The 12,783-nt window shown below is 32.9% G+C and overlaps 1 protein-coding gene across 1 annotated transcript; it reads right to left on the minus strand.

Moving 5' to 3' along the window:
• Positions 1–5,613: 5,613 nt before the first annotated feature.
• On the minus strand, positions 5,614–9,398 carry LOC110116565 (basic leucine zipper 25-like). Its single transcript, XM_028691846.1, has 4 exons — positions 9,256–9,398; positions 8,420–8,629; positions 7,905–8,062; positions 5,614–6,056 (listed from the first exon to the last, which is right to left on the minus strand). The coding sequence occupies exons 1-4, from the start codon at positions 9,396–9,398 to the stop codon at positions 5,614–5,616; spliced, it is 954 nt and encodes a 317-aa protein (XP_028547679.1).
• Positions 9,399–12,783: the final 3,385 nt, after the last annotated feature.

Genomic DNA, 12,783 nt, shown 5'->3' on the forward strand with positions numbered 1-12,783 from the left:
ATTTTAATTGTACAAATAAATAGCTATAGTTATATATGCAATAAATGATATATGTGCTCCAATATGATTTTATACAAATATAACCAATCAAATGAATGAGGCTAAGAACCTAATGGGTCAACAAAAAGCAAAAGAAAAAAAAAAAAGAATGAAGCAACAAAGGAAAAAAATAATTGAGATATGATATAGCAAATAAGAGGAAAGATTTGACTTCTTATCATTTTATTCTTAAAAGATTGAAGAAATCAAGTTGAAGACTAACTTCTTTTTACTTTTCTTTATAATATCTCCTTTTTTTTACCATTAAGAATTTATTTTGATGAAGGAAAAATTTATGTTAGAATATTTCGATATAAATTATATCATAATGGGCTTGGAAGTTATTAATTTTTTTTTAAATGAGTGTAATACAATTTCTTTTTGGTATATATAGCACTAATTTTAAAGCATATATTGATTTTAAAGGTCATTCTTATATAATGATTAAAATTATTAATTTCATCATTTTGAAGGTTAAGTTGAACAATGTTTTTTCAACTTTTTATCATTAACTTTTTGCTAGTCTTTTATTTTATTTTATTTTTAAGTTATAGTCTTCTAACATAATTCTCAGCTGTTGGAATCATTTTTTTAATGATAAACTAGGAAGAATGTCTAATTGAACAAAATCAAAAGTAATGTACAAAGATTCAGGCTTTATTTGGGACAGCTTTCTTACTACTTCTTGAAGCAGCTTTTTAGTATGAAAATTTTACTTTTTATACTTAAAAAGCTGCCTCAAGAAATGGTAAGAAAGCCTTCCCAAACAAAGCCTCAATCTTCATTCGAGACGGCTTTTTTAGTGCTTCATTTTTGTCATAAAAAGTTGCTTTAAGAAGTAATAGAAAGCCGTCCCAAAAGAGGCATCACTGCATAAAAGAGAAACACCAAAATAAATTAGCTCACTTGAGAAATTCAAATCAGAAGAAAGATTCACCAAACAACAAGAAATAATAAATCCTCAGAATTCTTCCTGAAAATTCCAGGACTTATCTAAATCAAATTTGATACTTTCAGAATTCTTTCTCTTTCAGGAGGAATTATGAGGTATGGACGCAGGATCTAGATATAGGTCCGGATATCCAATTAAAATTTGACAAGTGGACTGCACTTTGACTGTGATTTTTTACTGCGCTTTGACTGTGCTTTACCTGTGCTTTTGGCGCACTTGACTTAAAATTCCGCGGACACGTGTACATTTCACATGTCAATATTTTATTAAAGTCTGGATGTATCTCAACGTCCGGTGTCCAGACCTAATAATTTTCCCTCTTTCAGAGCTCTGTTGAGAGATAAACAAGTTGAATAACATCAATCCAAATCACAGTTTCCATGTGATAAGAAAATGTGGCTATTTCCTTCATTCCTGATAGTTCACATGAAAGCAAGAAAGAAAGAATAGAAAATGGACATCTAATATGGAAGAGAGAGCACACAGTTGATTTTTCTAAGTCTTCCTCCTTTATATAGTAAATTACCTTTCTAAGCAGCCAATCAAGAATGAACTTTATCAAATTCTAATATCTTCTCTGAAGCTTCTTGGAAGTAAAGTATGTGAATGCAAGTTTTTCAACTATGCAATTGAGAAAGACAGCAACTTGTTTATCAAAGTTACCTTTGTTTCAAAATAAATGATAAAAGATTTAAGGAAGTTGATGCTAAGCCTCAAATGTCTTCATTCATAAAGCAAAAAGGTTTAAAGATAGTGAGTTTTTTTAGAAGAGCGCCTCTTAAATAATATCACCCACAAATTGAGAATATAAATATATTTGCAAGTAGTTCTAAAAATGAATGTCAAGAGTCTTGTAACGCATATAAATATGGGTCAAAATATATTGTAATTTTTCATTAATAAATAAAATATTTTTGTGGTGAAGTACTCTTCATATATTTGATAGTGGTTGTGGCTTCAAGTAGTTTGCTTATCATTGGTGCTTATTACTCCATAAGTATCATCTAAAACCAATACAGAAGCAATCAAAATATTAAAACTCTAAATACTTCCACATAGCTCTCAGCAAACTAAGGAACACTAGAACCTTATCTTGTTCCTTACACTTCGACATCCTTTTAACTCCACCAAACACTACAATCAACTCCAACTCCAGATCATAAGCTCGCATCATAATCTAATCCAACACCAACATTTCAGCCATTTATCATATATAAAAACTACTTCACAAAATAATTTTTCAAATTAGCACAAACTGGATTAGTATTAGCATTTCTACCAGTATACCAATTTAAACATCTCACCATTCCACCACAACCTTAAGAACATTTATGTAAAAATTAACCTAATAAAATCATAGCCTTTTGAAGCTATTAATCTTACCTAAAGGCTATTCACCAATATTAATAAGACCATGAAGAAGATAGAGAATGGAAGGAAAATAATGAAGACAATGCAGAGGTGACTGAGCTTGTTAAAGGAAATGAAGGATAACGTACATGACCTGCATCATCGAAAGATTAACGCCGTGTTTGGTACAGCTTTTTTATTGCTTCTTAAAGTGACTTTCAAGTATAAAAATTAAAAACTTTTAACTAGAAAGTTACTTTAAGAAGCAGTAAGAAAACTATCCCAAACAAAAACCTAAAACTCACGAAACCATACAGTCTCATGTCATTCCATGTTCTACAATTGCCACACTATTTGGAAGAAAGGTTGCAATATCATTATAGATAATGAAAGTTTTCAGAATGTTGAATCCAAAGCGTTAAATAAATCTTCCAACTGAAGACCATCCATAACCATAGAAGATCGAAAAGATAAAAAAGGGATCGAAGGCAACATTAACCACAAGGTATACTGAATACAGCCACGTATTGGCAAGTTTTATCAAGATGGTATCATGTGTGATGTTGTACAAGTGGATGAATGTCATATTTTACTTGTCTGACTATGAAAATATGATTTTAATACAACACATAGAAAAAAGATAATAAGCTATGATGCACCGACACTTCTCTTCAAAGAGACATGGCTGACACACTTCCGACACGTGTTGGACACACCAAATATAGGTTTAATTAAAAAAAAAATGGAGACGCATGTCATAAATAATTTATGAAATTTGTAAAAAGTAATTTCTTGTATTTCAAAATTTATTTACAAAAAAAAAAAAAAAAACTAAAATCTTAATTCCTCTCCACAGCCTCAAATCAATCACTCATACTTAATATCCCAATCTCCAAACATTCTCATATTCATTTATTTATGGTAGGCCACAGCTAAGGTTTCACAACAACGCTTGATGCCATCTTAACATCGATGTACGTCCACGACCGCTACAACATCAATATTTAAAATCATCTCAACATTTAAATTTTGATGCTATCTTGAATTGATGCTCAATGCTAGCAATTTAGACAATCACAATCATGCGCCCGCGCTGTCTTGAAAAAGTTATTTTTATGGTTTTCTCCATTTCCATCTCTTCAAGCATTGAACGGAATTCACTACTCACCCTTGCTCCATCCTGATCCTCTCCTGCATCAAATCTCTTGCATTTCTTGAAAGTTATTTGTCATGGTGACCTCTTTCCTTACTTGAATTTATTCTAACTCATGAACTCACATATTCAAGTAGTCATTCAGTTATGATAGAAATCACATCAGAAAAGAGCAATATATTTCAAAGGAAAAAAATTCATTCAAAGATCAAGCATAATATGTTAGTGCACAAAGATGTAGATGGACTACTATTTATAGACTTGAGTTAGAGCTAGCCCAAAAGCCAAAGGGAGAGAGGGGAGGAACATTCATGGATGTGGAAGGGGAGGAGTAACAGAGGGAGTGTTTTGATTTGTTACTATTAGACTTCAAAATTTTCAAGAGGATTCTAAGATAGCCATTGATTGGATATATGTGAGTAAACAATTTTTATGATTTTAAAAAATAAATTCATAGGAGAATGCCATTTCAAAATAGATCTCTCATTTTATTTAAAAATCAAAACATTTTTTTCTTACTATTACTTAATAATACATATAGATATACATATTATCCCCACCTTATTCTCTTTCTAAAATATAGACTCATTTAAAATTATAAATATTCCGCACTATCAATTCATTCAACACCAATAATTATGATGCAAGGCTACTTTATAAAACTACTATAAAACTAAAGCCTCTAATCATCAAACCTTTAGGCAGAACATGACATGTTGTTTCCCTCTAACATCATAATCAAACAAAATATAGAAGGTGATGGGCTATCTACTCATGCCCCCACTCACATTTTGCTATTGAAATAAGAAAATAAAACAAATAAAATAAAATCCCTTCGCTAAAAGTATAAAGTCTACAGAATTGGAAGTTGAAGTGGCCAGCAATATGAATCCTTACAAAATACAAGGCCATTGCATCATCATCAATCAGAGGACAATAATATAATTCATATTAGGAATGCAGGAGACTTTCTTGCCACTACTTGTCCATTTAAATAGCTTGCTTTTGTCATCTTATCTTACTTGCCTTTATTTTAAGAACGAAGTGTGATGTAAGCAAAGCGATTTCATCGAAGGCCTAACAATTTGATTGTCTCATTGCTTGAAAGTTCATGTACCAATCACATCATTCTACTCCTTTACAACTCCTTTTAATGATTTAAATATAAAGTGTTAAGAGATACTGTGCTTCAAAAGAAAATCTTCGTCACATAAGTTTTTGATGAATTGAATTAATAGTTTTCTTTTGAAAAAAGAATGATATTCTTGCAAATTTAATTGATTCTTCTATAAAAATAAGATCAAATTTTTTGATATGTAAGTATTTTTTTTAAAGGATTCATGTCATGGTTATTTGACAAGTTTTACGCTGGCTATCTACTATCTAACTCAACCCTCAACTTTTCTCATCCAGTACTTCTTCGGACCTGGCAACGGCAATGTTAAACGAGAATTTAACTTTTAAGTTTTAACAGGACACAATGGAAAAAAAAGATTCATATAGCTGACCCCACGTAGTGGCACAAAAACTTGATGTTGTTGTTGTCGTCGTTGTAAGTATTTTTTTAAAGTGTAGTATTACTGATAAACAAAATCAAATCTGTAAATGTTTTTCTATTCTCCTTTCTTCAATAACTCATATAAGTATTCAGATCACTAATGCACAAAAAAAAAGTAAATTTATTCAGTGAGTATAACATTAATAAATTCAGTATAAAATTTGTTAAAAAATCATGTTGTATGTTGTTGCTGTATAATAACATTAATCAATCAAGTCCACCCACCCTATGTAAAACGGATAGAGCACAAAGAATTAAAAAGCCAATAGTTTATTACAAGACCTTGCAGGTACATTGATCAAACTGAATGCAATTACAGCTCATAGGCCACATACAGACAGGAACACACAACCAAACACTCAACAATATCGCCAATTACACAGTAGATCATTTGTTCAGCGTTCTTTCAGACTAAAACAAACTAAATTCTGAAAATATCACCTTATTTTCAGAATAAAACATGCATAGACTTTATAGATTATACAAATATCATAATTTAATTTCATACATGATGTTCATAACAGTGATAAACCAAAAAGAACAGAAACTGCATGCCCTTATCTAATAGAACTGGATCATTTCAGAAGAAGCCATAATAGGCTGGTTCTTGCACAGAAAACTCCACAGGTTAATGAAGTTATCAGGAATCATCATATGAGGTTCACTAGTGTTGCCATAAAAGTTCATGTTTTGAACGATTTCATTAAGGGAGTTGAGCCTGGAAGTGAGCTCCATCATCTGTGTTCTAAGCACTGAGTTTTCAGCCTCAAAACTCACATAGTTTTGTCTGGTAAGATTAAGGATGGTTAAAATCTGACCGTTTTCCTTCTTCAGCAGGCTTACCTGTTCTATTAGATCCTCGACGTGCTTCTGCTTCCTCTCCCTTGACCTCCTAGCCGACTGTCTGTTGGAAAGCATTCTCTTTCTCTTTTTCTGATCCATCTCAGGCAGCAAATCTGTTTCTTGGCTGGATGACACAGATGGTGTTCCAGTACTGTAGGATGCTATTTAAGAAAAAAGGAAAGAAGATCTCTTTTTTTTTAATGCTTATGTTGTTACTTCAGCTGAATACTAGCTATAGATCAGATGAAGTAGTTGAGAGTGGGAATCAAAGCAAGCTCATGAAACACATAGAACCAGTAGAGGAAAACCACTGAAAAGGATTGAACAAGATGACTCCTTCGCCGTAGAGTAGAGTTTATCATAAACCCTGAGAGCAGGATCTCACTTAGGATAGGCGACATCAATTGAAAACATTAAGAAGGATGCGGCATATGGGTTGAAGATAACTGAAAAAGAAACTACTAGAAAATAAGTTTCGGATTTTTCGAGAAAGACGTGATTTTTATGCAGAAATCAAGGTTGAATATTAACAGAAATCTCTCTTGGTATGGGAAAGAGCAGAGAAAAAAGGTGAGGAGGAAGATCGGGGAAGAGAGGGAGGAGGAGCGGAACCTCAGCCCTTAGAAATAAAAGGCCCAGCTGGGTAGGGAAAGGAGGAAAGCTTAACAGGAGAGGAGTGAAGAGGAGGAAGAGGAATTTGGTGATGAGAGGAGGGTGGAATTTATAGAATAAAAATAGAAGTAAAGATGAAGGAAAATTGAAATAAAGTAAGAAAAAAAAGAGGAAAAGTTGTTTGGAGTTTTCACTTTGGAATCTCCAATAAGAAGTAGTTGAGACATAGTGGTGATGTTGGCAAGTGGAGGCTTTAGGGGAGAAATTGTTAGGTGAGTGCAATTCATAATATAAATCAATATAATATTTAAATTTTCTATTTTATACTATCATAAAATTGACCTCTCACGTGTGAGCATAGAAGAAAGTATTTTCCCTGCCAGATTCAATCTCAGTTCACGAGAGATTATTCTGTGCGGACATCGAATATAGTTTATCGTTCAGAGACAAATCAGGTGCAATCACGTCATCTAATACCGAGCAGTGTCGAGCTGCGGTACCGAGTAGGGGGTAACGTGACACATTTTCATTGGGTTCTGAACGGCGTTCGGTTTCCGCACCGAATAATTTGCCCATTGAACTGGCTTCACATGACTTAGCATCACACATGTGACTTGCTGCCACCAATTCTATAAGCGCAAATCATTTTCTGTAATATTTACTGAACAATTCTTAATGAGAAAAATTGTTTTTTCTTTCAGCAAGATTCTAGCTGGTGAGAAAGCTCAGGGTTGATTGAATCCTGTGGCTGAAAACTCTAAGAAAACAACAAACCTCCCTCTGTTGTTCCTTCCTCCATCCTTTCTGCTGTGTTCTTCTGAATTTCTTATTGTTATTCTTGGCCTTTTCTAGAATTTACTTCCATTAGTGGTCACAGTGAAAGTAAGTTATTAATATTTAAAATTAATTGTAAATGGAATGTCATTTTCATGGTGGTTGTTTCTGTGGGCCTCGCTTTGGATGGTGGGTTCAGCTGATTTCTAAGGCAGCACATAGAATCAAATCATTCTAGATATTGAATCTTAATTTCAATCGTCATCATCATTTTTTTCTCAATTATTTTGACTTGATTATCATATAAAATATTAACTCTATTATTATGCATATTTTTTATATTATTTTAAGCTTAATTGATTTTCTTTTCATCTCAAAAGAAATGAAGAGAACATCGTAGAAACTTTCAGGCTTCGTTTGGGACGACTTTCTTCACTACAGGAAAATCATTTATTACCGGCGGTTAGCATTAGATTTCTGGCGGTTTTGTAAAACACCAGTGGCTTTTCGGCGGTTCAAAAGTCACCGGTAAAAACCGCGTAGGAAACCTTTTTCTGACGGTTTTTTTCCGGCTGTTTTTTTCACCGGTGGATTTCATGCGGTATGAACCACCGGTGGCGTACCGGCTGTCGCTGGTATGGTTATCGTCGTTCTAACAGCGTAGTCCGCCGGTGATTTACCGGCGGTTGACCGGCGGTCATAACCGAAGGATTTGCCAGTGGTGAGACCGCCGGCGTATTGCCGGACATCGTCGGCGGTAAATACAGGCGATTTTAGTAAACTTCCAGCGGCTATGGTTAGCCATCCGGTATTGAAGTTTCCGGCGGCCAAACCGCCGGTTGGCCGTCGGAAACCTGTAGCATTTGAAAAAAAAAATGATAGCCTCCCATCTATTTTACTGATTTTCACCCTAAATTCTAAACTCACACAAAAAATACAATAATTTTCACAAATATGAGCAACACGCCACTATAATCAATCACAACAATTATCACAAATGTATTCATTAAAACAAATCAACTCATAATAAGTTCATAACCAAACAATAAGTTAAACCAAATAAGTTCATCATAAGTTTAAACATAAGTTCATCAAATCAAATAAGTTTACAATAAGTTCATCAAACAAAAAAGAGTACTAGTTCTCCTCCGTATCCTCGCTGTCTGGTGATGCATGTGGCTGCTCTTGCTCTTTATTCTTTTGATTTTCATCTCTATAGAATCGCAGCTCTACTTGCATCTCATTTTGAACATTTTTTATCTCTTCTATCTCTCTCGTAAGCGCTGCAACCCTCTGGCTTACACTTTCTTCAGCTCCACTAGGATCATAAAATGTTGAGGTGGATGAGCTATCCTCATAAGCATAGCCTTGTGAACCCAAGCCATATACCCTCCCTCTCTGCCTTCCTCCAACAACATCTGACCATGTATGATACTCAGAAATATGAGTCAATTCTGAAGATGATCTCTCACCAATGGACTGACGACTTTCCCGAGCTCGTATAAAATCATCATGCGAAAATAAATCCATAAAATATATTGATATTAGAATGAGTTTTATTATAATAAATTTATATTCCCAAACTCCAAAAAATTATACTCACATTTTTTAGCCTTTTCATCAACCCACTAATTTTCAGCAAGATGTTGATGAGTTCTCGTACACAACTCCAACGGTGTCGGCTCCCGGCTAAGAAACTCTTTCTGAAAATATAAGATATATTTATAATAATATAAATATATTTATTAAACTAATTTAAAGCTTTTACCAATCGTCATCTATGTTCCGTATGAGGAACAGATCCACCAGTATGAAGAGAGCTTCCTAAACCCCCACAGTTAGATGCTCGATTTTGTTTATTCTGCTCTCTTATTTTTATGAACTCATTCTTAATCACCTACACAAAGGAGAAGTCATTCCTATGGGTGAAAATTAAAAATAAAAAATAAAAAATAAAAAATAAAAAATGCAAACCTACGGGACTCAGACGACGGATTCAAGGAGGAGTTGGCGAGATCTTCGGCCTTGCTTTGATGCCGGAGAGGGGTCGACGAGATCTTCGGCCGGAGGGAGCTTGTCGGCGGCCGAAGGGAGCTTGTCGGCGGTCGGAGGAGCATCTTGATTGCACGAGAGGGCAGAGGAGACGGGGCGACTGTCGGAAGGGAGAGAGAGGACGATGTGAGCAAATGAAATGGAAGGCTGGGGACGACTTATTTTAGGGCTTTTTCCAGCGGCGTTCCCACGGCCGGAACAAAATCACTTAACACCGGCAGTTAAACTGCCGGTAATAACTAATGCCGGCAGAATAACCGGTGGTTATTTAACCGCCGCTAATTCTGGCGGCGGTCATTTAAAAAACCGCCGGTTAAATCGCCATTATTACCGGCAATCACATAATCGCCTGTCAGAATCGCCAGTAATTCATGAATTTTCTGTAGTGCTGACTATTTTTCAAAGCAACTTTCTAGTACAAATATTTTTATTTTTGTATTAAAAAACTACTGTAAGAAGCAGTAAGAAAGTCGTCCCAAATGAAGCCTCAGTCTCCGAAACGAGCAATCATATTTAAAATAAAGATGGGAGATATTCTCAGCATTCATTTGGCACATAACACAGATAGGGGAAACATAAATATTCTGAACAAGAAGGAATTCTAATTGCATATTTCTTCTTGTGTCAAACCTGCAAAGCCCAGTGAACTTTCTCTAGTTCTTGACCCAGAAACCAAGGAAATTCTTAAGTTTGAGCTTATAATTGCTCATCCAAGAAATCTGTTATGAACTGGTTGAAATTATAGGGATGGCAAGTAATTTATGGCACAAAGCAGGAAAATTATGAGACCCATTATGAAATATGAGTGAGTTTGAGAGTTCATTAAGGTTTCGTTTGGGACGGTTTTCTTATTGTTTCTTAAAGCAGCTTTTTAGTATAAAAATTAAAATCTTTTTAATAGAAAGCTGCTTTAAAAGGTAGCAAGAAAATCGTCCCAATCGAAGCCTAAAAGATCAGAGATTAAGGGCTGTGGCTGAAAATACCAAACACCATCTCGTTTTTCAGATTTTTGAAAATTTCCTTTCTTCTTCATGCATTATTGAGTTCAAATCTCCATATTTTTTTTCTTCTTATGTGGTTTCTAAGAGAATTGATACTTTCACTTTTTATTTCTTTCTTGAAGAAAAGAAAGAAAGAAAGAAAGTGGGAAGTGAGGTGTCTACTTCAAAACTGAAAAACATGAAAGCTAAGAGGCTCTTTTGAGATCATTTTTTTTAAAATACCTATTTGATTTGTGTATTTGAGCTATATATTTTAATAAATTAAATTATTTTTTAAATAATAAAAATAACTTATAGATATTATTTTACTATTTTTATTATTTTTTAAGTGGAAGTCAAATAGGGGTGTCAAAAAATGATCCGACCCGCCAACTTGATCCGAACCGAAAAAATATGGGTTTGGGTTGACCCTTTTAATAAACAGGTTGAGTTTGGATTGACATGTCATTCCCTATTTTGACCAGTTAAATTATTTTTTTGCTTAATTTTTTTTATTTAATGGCTATATAATCATTTTTATTAATTAATTTAAATTTAATGTTAAAAAACTATAAAAAAATTAAAACAGCTTATTGGGTCAAGATTAGGTCATTTGGGTTACTAGCGGGTTGGGTTTGGATCCACATTTTGACATGTTTATTAAACAGCTTAGGTCTGAGTTGACTGGATTCAAGCCAAGTCAATTTTGAGTTGGACCTGAACCCGACCCATTGACCCATCTCTCTCTCTCTCTGTCTCTCTCTCTCTCTATCCCTATCTTCATAATAATTTGAACTTTTCAAATAATTTTAAATATAAATATTTTTTTTTTATTATACATCAATAATCAAATTTTCTTTTCAAAATTGTATTTTTATCTAATTTCCTTTTTAATTGAAATATTTTATTTTTGAATTACATTCAATCACTTGCTACTGATTTGTTTTTTATTAAAACTATTTAATATGCTTCTTATTTAAAAATTAAAATATTATAAATTTATTATAAAAATATAACAAAATACGTTGACATAAAAACAAATATTTTTAGGATAAAATTTATTTAAAATTAGAAGATATTTTACCTAAATTGTAGAAGATTTAAATAAAAGAATATAAAATAGCAAAAAAATGCCATAAAAACTTTTCTTATTAATAATGTTTTCAATTTCTAAGCTATTGGCGTCGGTTCGAGAATGAAATTTTCAAGATAAAATTTAAAATTCATTTAATTTTATCAAAAAATTTATTTTTTAATTTTAAACAAGTATTATCTATTTTGATAAAAAATTTAACTATTTTGTATATACATCTTTTTTAAGATATTATTTTTTGTCATACTCTTTTACAAAAAAACACAAAATTAAGGGGTTAATTACTTTTACAATTTTATCTCACTTTGATGCTCTTAAGAAAAATGTTACTGGGTGGCGCCAAGCAATCAGTGTGGAGAATTTACATACATACCATTTTATTTCATGATATTTACATATCTAACATTCAAAAGTTTAATATTTCATAGCTACCATGCACTCATATAAAAGCTTTAATATCAAATATACGAGTCATATATTTCATTTTTACCACCCATACCACTCTATAAATTTTAATATTTTATTTTATGCACCAATATTTTTATTTTATGGGTGGTATGAATGTAATATTAAAGTTTCAGGTATTAGATATGTAAATAGCATGAAATAAAGTGGTATGCATGTAAATATCCCAAAATAGTATTTGCAGATTCTTAGGAAACTTTTAGTATTTATATGGCTATTATTTATTTATTTATATAAAATCTTAAATTTAATTCATATAAAAAATCATTAATATTTATTTATCTATAATTAAATATATCTTTCATACATACATTTTAATATAGTTTAAATAGTCAAATATTATAAAAAATAGAAAATTTTTAGTATTAATGACCCATTTAGCCTGCTTAAAAAGTAAATATAATGTATTTAAATATTTAAATTATTTGGATTAGTGCAAAATAAATATAGATAGAATGATATTGGTTGTTAGTGACAACCGCCGTTGAACAGTGGCAGCAGTAGGAAACGATGAGTAGCGGTCGACTGCATCAATGAAGGGTAGTGACCGGCCGCGACATGTCTCTAGGTATGGCCAACGATAGGCAACAACAATGACGATGGGTGGTGGCAAAGGCAACCAATGGCTAGCGGCGACATTGACAGATTATGCACCATCTGTGATAGAACCCTAAACAATGAGAAATTATTATATCCGGTCAAAAACCGAATGGTTCGAATGTATACTGAGCAATATCGAGTCCAAAATATCGAGTTTTAGGTGACGTGGCATGTGATTATATATTGGTCTCTGAACGCATTCGGACACTGGATGTAATAATTGCTCCTAAACAATTAATATATCTGATAATTATCACATATTTATTAATTAATACATTGCAAAGTTTGCCTTGTATCGACCGACACTATTAG

The sequence above is a fragment of the Dendrobium catenatum genome, unplaced genomic scaffold (genome assembly GCF_001605985.2).
Source record: "Dendrobium catenatum unplaced genomic scaffold, ASM160598v2 original_scaffold_76227, whole genome shotgun sequence".
Taxonomy (NCBI): domain Eukaryota; kingdom Viridiplantae; phylum Streptophyta; class Magnoliopsida; order Asparagales; family Orchidaceae; genus Dendrobium; species Dendrobium catenatum.

Coding starts and splice junctions, on each gene's coding strand:
- LOC110116565 (XM_028691846.1), bottom strand. CDS start 9,398: ATGCTCCTCCGACCGCCGACAAGCTCCCTTCGGCCGCCGACAAGCTCC. Junction 8,630..9,255: donor CCGTCGTCTGAGTCCCGTAG/GTTTGCATTTTT, acceptor TTATGAGGATAG/CTCATCCACCTCAACATTTT. Junction 6,057..7,904: donor AACCATACCAGCGACAGCCG/GTACGCCACCGG, acceptor TTTCTTAAATAG/CATCCTACAGTACTGGAACA.